Here is a 6,728-nt window from a genome sequence, read left to right on the forward strand (position 1 = left end):
GGGTGGGCTTGGGGACCAGGGAGGCTGGGTCTCTCCACCTGCTGCGTTATGTGGGCTGGGAAGGAACGGGTGGGCTTGGGGACCAGGGGGGCTGGGTCCCGCTCACCTGCAGCAGTTCCAGATCTGCAGGCTCAGCCTGGGTGGGCACAAGCTCGGTCAGCATCTCCGACATCACTCTCACGTTCCCGCTCACCATCTCCAGCTCGCTGCGCAGCTTCCCGATCTGAAACACACCGTGGGCCTGCGTTAGAGGACAGGCTCCCACAGAAGCTGGGAGTCTGGCACCAGCAGCCTGGAGGTGGCACCCAGAGGAGCAGACATGCCCGCCTCCTCTCCAGGCAGCCTTGCTTCTGGCTCCTGGGCCACAGCTCTGCAGTGAAAGGCCTGTGGTGGGTTTGTCCCCAACCCAACAGAGTGGCTACCAACCATTATCATCTCCAAATGGGGGCGCCCGGTGCAGGGAGCGGCCTAAGGAAAACAAGCCTAGGGTGAAGAAAGCGCTGAGGGCGGGTACGAGGACTCCAGCCCCTCCAGAGTCCCTAGCACAGCTAACAAGGCCTCCAGGGGCGGCCTTCCCACGGGGCTGAACCAGAGCCTGCCGGAGCCTGCTTTCACAGGGGGGCCTGGGAGCCCAGGGCTGGAAGAGTGTTTGGGAGGAAGGCGTTTTCCTACACAGGGTGGACACTAGCTGCATTGATGATGAAGACTGGGACAGAGCTTTGACATAGTAAGGGAGCAGAAAGTAGGGGCTCTTCATTCAAACAGACAATCTCTGGTTGGCAGGGAAGCTTTTGAGGGTGGCAGATATGTGTATTAGCCTGACTATGGTGACAGTTTCGTGAAGTACACTGTACCAGCATTGATCAGATTATAGTTCTCATACACTGTCAAAACCAAACTCAACAGCTATGTTTTGTTGGCTACTAGGCCTTTAATATAGGAATCCTGGTGTGGCACTGTGGGTTATTGCGTTAGACTGCAAAGCTATATGAACTGTAAGATTGGCAGTTCAAGCTCACCAGCTGCTCCTCGGAAAGCCTATACAGGGTCGCTACAGGTCGGAACCGACTCGACAGCACTTAACAACAAGGCCTTAAACAGAATACCTGGTGTGGTGCCGTGGGTTAATGCACTGGACTGCAAGGTGAGTTTCAACTGCAAAGTTGACGATTCAAGCTCACCAGTCACTTCGCTCCTTGGAAATGCTACACAGGGTTGCTGTGAGTCAGCACTAACTGGACAGCACTTAACAACAGACCTCATATACAGCACTGGATAGCAAGGTTGGAGGCGCAAACTCACCAGTTGCTCCTTGGAAACCCTATTCAGGGTCATTATGAGTTGGAGTTGACTCGACGGCACTTAACAACAGGCCTTGGGCATGTTCATAGCTTTGGGCTCAGGGTTGGTCCTGTACTTGTGAAGCAGACAACCCCCGACACCACCCCAAACTACAATCCCTTTTGCTACTCTGACCTTCCAGTGCCTCAGTAAAGGGCCTCAGCTGCAAGCCCTGGGGTCCTCCTCTTTCTCCTCCTGGGGTAACTGGGGTCCTCCCCTCTCTCTCCTCCTGGGGTAAACCGGAGTCCTGCTCTCTCTTCCTGGGGTAATTGAGGTCTTGCCCTTTTTCTCATGGGGTAGTGGGGTCTTGCCCTCTCCCTCCTGGGGTAGTGGGGTCCTGCCCCCCCTCTCCTGGGGTACCTAAGTCCTTGTCACTCTCTCTCTCCTGGGGTACCAAAGTCCTCCTCTCTTTCTCTCCTGGGGTACCTAAGTCCTTGTCTCTCTCTCTCTTGGGGTACCTAAGTCCTTCTCTCTCTCATCCTGGGGTAAGAGATGGTGTCTTGCTGCTGGCCTCCACCCTGAGTCTGAACCTCAGACTGAGGGCAGTCTTGCCCGTGAACACCGGGTCCAGTGGCTTTCAGCAATCCAAAGGTTCGTGATCTCGTGCTGAGCAGAGTGTAAATCACTTCAAACAGGATAGGCAGTGAGAGGCCACTGGCATCTGTGTCTGATGCTGGGGGCTCTGAGGTGCTGAGTACCCCAATGAGCACTGGGAACCTCCGGAGGAGAGCAACGTAAACGCTGCCTAAGTTTATTTTGCAGACAAAGCCCTTCATCAGGGACTATCTCTCAGGTCTAATATCAAAATGGAATACGTTTTCGGAAATGCTAGTTCAGTCTAATTGTGTGGCCAAGTTATAGTTGATTTCAGAATATGCTGTCATTCTTATTAGGTGCCACTGAGTTGGTTCCAACTCATAGCGACCCAACGCGCAACAGAACGAAACACTCCCCAGTCCTGCGTCATTCTCACAATCGTGAAGTTTCAGCCCACTGCTGCTGCCATTGAGCCAATCCAGCTCATTGGAGGTCTCCCTCTAATTTGCTGACCCTTCACTTTACCAAGCATGATGTCCTTCTCCAGGAACTGGTCCCTCCTGATAACATGTTCAAAGTATGAGAGACACAGTCTGGCCATCCTGGCCTCCAAGGAGCACTCTGGCTGCACTTCTTCCAACACAGATCTGTTGGTTCTGTTGGCAGCCGATGGCACTTTCAACATTCTCCTCCAACACCGTAACTCAAAAGCATCAATTCTTCTACAGTCTTCCTTATTCACTGTCCAGCTTTCACATGCATATGAAGTTACTGAAAAGACCATGGCTTGGGTCAGGTGCACCTTAGTCCTCAAACTGACATCTTTGTTCTTGAACATTTAAAGAGGTCTTGTGCAGTAGACTTGCCCAATGCAATAGGTTGTTTGACTTTTTGACAGAATGAGCACCACCATATGAAGCAATGACAACTGTGACCGCTGCCACCTCAAGCGCCACATCACCACTGTCTGGCAAGAGAGGCAGCAATGAATCCATTTTTACAGACCAAGGAAGGGAGAACACACGAGACACACAGCACGTCCACTGTGGTTCACGCACACCTTCTAAAACCCGCAAGATGTGTGGTGTGTTTGGCCCATTTAACGAATGCATTTGGTATGAGTGTGTGGAAAAATCGTCAAACAGAAACCTGGTCTATTCAAGTCCCAGGGGACTTAATTACAGGAGAGCCTAGGAGCTACACTGGTGTGTCCTCCCTAAGCGTCTTACCAGTTCCCAGGAGAAGGCAGGTGACGCTGACATTTAAACAGACACTACTGAGTTTTGCTCAGTAGGAAGCTTCTTGTACAAGGAGCATTCAGACCCTTCATGCACACATACCAGTGCGCAGACAGGCTGCTTACAGCTACAACCTGCTTACATCATTTTGGATCGCACGGTGATCTTTCATACTCCTCATGAACCTTTCATTATTTTATCCAGTTAGAAAAGTTTCCAGCAAGGCTTCCAATCCCAGGGGAGGGGTGACGTTGTCGTAATTTGCTACAGGACATCCAAGTACACATATTTCTCTTCGATTGGCTAGGTGGTGACAGGATGCTAGTACATCTACTGGTTCCCAAGTCCAAGTAGCTCTGCCCATGGGATGGGTGGGCTGCATGTGTGGGAAGCTAAGGTTCACTAACTCCCACCAAACGCCTGAGCCTTTCTCATCAGCACTTTCGGCAGCTAAGTGCTTACACCTAGCTGATGTGATGTGTCCTGCTGTTTGCAAAATAACCCCACCGAGCTGCCAACTAACACTGGTCCTGGCTGTGTAGGTTCGACACTCTGCCAGGAGCTCATGGCCTTACCTCAGCTTCCGGAGGAAGACACTGAGGCTCAGAGGCAGTCACGGGCCTGGAAAAATTGGTCCTAGGCCCTGATTCTGGAGCCTTGAAGATAATAAAGCTCAAGTCTCCTTCTGGACACAACGGGTTGTGTCTGTGAAGATGCCTTAAGATGGTCTCAGCTAGAGCCTCTGAGGACTGAACTCTCTGGTTTACGAGAGCAAACCACGTAGGAGAGGCCGCAGCTCTGGCCAAGGGGGCTGCCCTCTCCATGGCACTGCCCCGGGGTTTCAGAGAGTGACGTGGGAACCACCACTGGGGTGAAAGAGATTGAGTGTGAATCCCAGCGGTCTCTGAAGAGCCTCGTTTATCTTGAAAATAGGAAGAATTCCACAGGCCCTGTGATCCAACACTGACAGTCACCCATGAGGAGGGTGGACTCGGGGGTCTTGGCCTGCTGCTTACCTGCTCAGGGGTTGGTGTGATGGATGTGTCACTGGACAGTGTGGCCAGGGTGGGCAGGGAGGCAGTGTGCTGGGTGTGGTCTGCTCGCTGACTGGCGTCATCACGCACAGAATTCTGTCCTGAAGGTGCCTCCAAGTTGAATACAGTCTAGAGGGCAAAAGCGAGACTCAGCAAGGACTTGAGCAGAGTTCAAGACCCCAGGGAGTCAGGGGCCACAGGAAGTAGCTGCAGCAAGCCCCTCTGGGGACAAGCCGCTTCCCTCCCACCGTTTCCTGAGGTTGTGTGTGTGTGTGTGGGGGGGGGGGGGGGGGGGGGGGGGGGTGATGACAGTCCTCACCCTCTGGGGGGTGTGGATGGGTGACAGCATGTCCAGGTCGGTCATGGGGAACTCCAAACCCTTCCTCCGGAGGTCCTCGTAGACAGCGACGACACCTGTCAAGTCGGGCGAGCTGCGGAACGCGTCAGCCCAGGACTGAGAGGGGGACAAGGGGACATGGCAGTAACCACTGCGAGCCCACCTGCCCCATCACGTGCTGGTTCCTTCTGATAGCCCCGTTAGAGCAACGCGCAGGCGCCATGCCCCCCACCCCCCACCCCAGAAGGTCTAATCAACACACAGCCATAGGCTGTGGGGCTGAAGGCCACGGAAAGCGAGCAGTAATGAGGGTCTATGCTGATGGCCTGCCAGCTCTCACCTGGATGAGATTGAGCACCTTGTCATGCACGATGTTGGGGGGGTTGTTCTTGGGCAGGATGGTCCTCACCAGCACCCCCTCCACAAAGTCCTGGCTGGCCACCAGCACATGGAAACGGTGCCCGCAGTTCTTGACGCAGGTTTCCAAGACCTGGAGGGTGGTGGGGTCACTGAGAGTCACCCACGGGGTCACTGCCCTCACAGCTCCACCACATCCCACAGGGGGCTGACCAGCGAGCGGCCTGGGGCTTTCTGAAGAGAGACTGTGGCCCACAGAGAACTGATTGGGGGCTTGTGTGCTTGGGGGTCCAGTGCCCGTAAGTGTCCTGATCGTGTCGCCGAACTAAACAGAGTCTAGAGTGGAGGTGGTCTCCCAAGTGGAAATTACCAGGAACCAAGCTTTCAATCTGCTGGTGACCTTGCAGCCTGAGGAAACGGCACCAAACTGTTCTCCCCACTTCCCAGCAGGGGCTGATCACTGGTGGCTAGGACAGTGTCCGCCTCACTCCCCTGCCCTGGCTGACCAGGGTGCCCACCTATGCCCATCCTGTGAGTGGACCAGGCATCATGGAGGCCAATACTGCCCTCATCTTAGCCTGTGCAGATCTTATGCTCATCTTTCAGGGCGAATCCCCACGGGTTCCCTGGCCGGGTTCTCACCAGGGGGCCTTGGTGAGTCTGCCCCCCCAATGCCAGTGGGCTGGGAGAACCTTTTCCAGGAGGCGCCTTATCAGAGGCTAGTGGACAGGAAAGTGCTTCCCAGCCTCTGGACGAGAAGCCCTGGGAGACCAGGACACTCACCGTGAGGGCTAGCATCACCTCGTGGAAGTTCTTATTCCCCATGATCCTCTTCTTCACGGCTCGGAAGGCATCTTTGGGGCTGGGAAGAAGGGTGGTTAGGTACAGCTGGAGTCTCTTCTCCACCACAGAAGAGGCATGCTGGCAGTAGGGGCTCTGAGCTGGAAAGGTTTTCTCTGCCTAGCTTCCGGGTGCCCCGACCTCTGGAGTGTGCATTCAGGTTTGAATCACACCAGAAGCCCCTGCCTCCCCGCAATCCCTTCAGGAGACTTGGACAGCTGTGCTTCAGTGTGTAGTCATGGGCCAGCAGCACAGAGCCCCTGGGGTAAAAAGGCAGATTGCAGGAGTCCCCCTAGACCTCAGCATGGCTCTCCCAGAGGGAGCGAGTGCTCCTCACCCTGTTCCCCTAGAGCTCATGCAGAGTGAGACTCCAAGGCCAATACTCCACTGTTCAGCTGGGAGCTGCTGAGGTGGGCTCTCTGTAGCTGTGGTTATATGTGTATTTCCACCCAAAGAAAGAAAGACAAAAGACCCAACACACTGTTGGAATCAGCTCTGGGGCCTCAGCTCAGCCAGCTCCTCTTACAGTTCCTCCATCCGGCTGTGCTGCCACTTAATTCTTATTAAGCACCAGGATATGCCAACCACCATGAGAATGGCACAAGACTGGGCAACGTTTTGATCTGTTGTGTATTCCCAACCAAACCCAACCCAACCCGCTCCACTGAAAGAACTCTGACTCACAGTGACCCTGTGTAGGTGCTGCACCTTTCCGGGAGTAAAGTGCCTCATCTTTCTCCCGTGGAGCAGCCGACCTTGCAGTTAGCAGTCCAGTGTTTACCCTACAGTGCCACCAGAGCTCCTGGTTACACATTGTTGTTGATAAGTGTCATGGAGTCAGTTCTCAGACGGTTTCTGAGAAGCTGCTGGTAGATTTGAACCGCCAACCTTGTGTTTAGCAGTCCAATGTGTACCTAAAGCACCACACCCGGACTACTCCCGTCATATATTGTTGTTGTTAAGTGTCGGCAAGTCGATTCTGACTCATAGTGACCCAGTACAGGGCCTCCAAGGAGTAGATGGTGGGTTTGAACTGCTGACCTT

General features: G+C 54.2%; 1 protein-coding gene across 1 annotated transcript; it reads right to left on the reverse strand.

Annotated features, from left to right (window-relative positions):
• Positions 1–106: 106 nt before the first annotated feature.
• LOC102827777 (target of Myb protein 1-like) lies at positions 107–5,699 on the reverse strand (the record flags this gene model as incomplete). Its single annotated transcript, XM_006878112.1, has 5 exons — positions 5,628–5,699; positions 4,828–4,977; positions 4,470–4,604; positions 4,133–4,279; positions 107–223 (listed from the first exon to the last, which is right to left on the reverse strand). Coding segments are annotated over exons 1-5 (591 nt in total), but the record flags the coding sequence as incomplete, so codon positions are not given.
• Between the last annotated feature and the right edge of the window lie 1,029 nt (positions 5,700–6,728).

This window comes from Chrysochloris asiatica, unplaced genomic scaffold (assembly GCF_000296735.1).
Source record: "Chrysochloris asiatica unplaced genomic scaffold, ChrAsi1.0 scaffold05038, whole genome shotgun sequence".
Taxonomy (NCBI): Eukaryota; Metazoa; Chordata; class Mammalia; order Afrosoricida; family Chrysochloridae; genus Chrysochloris; species Chrysochloris asiatica.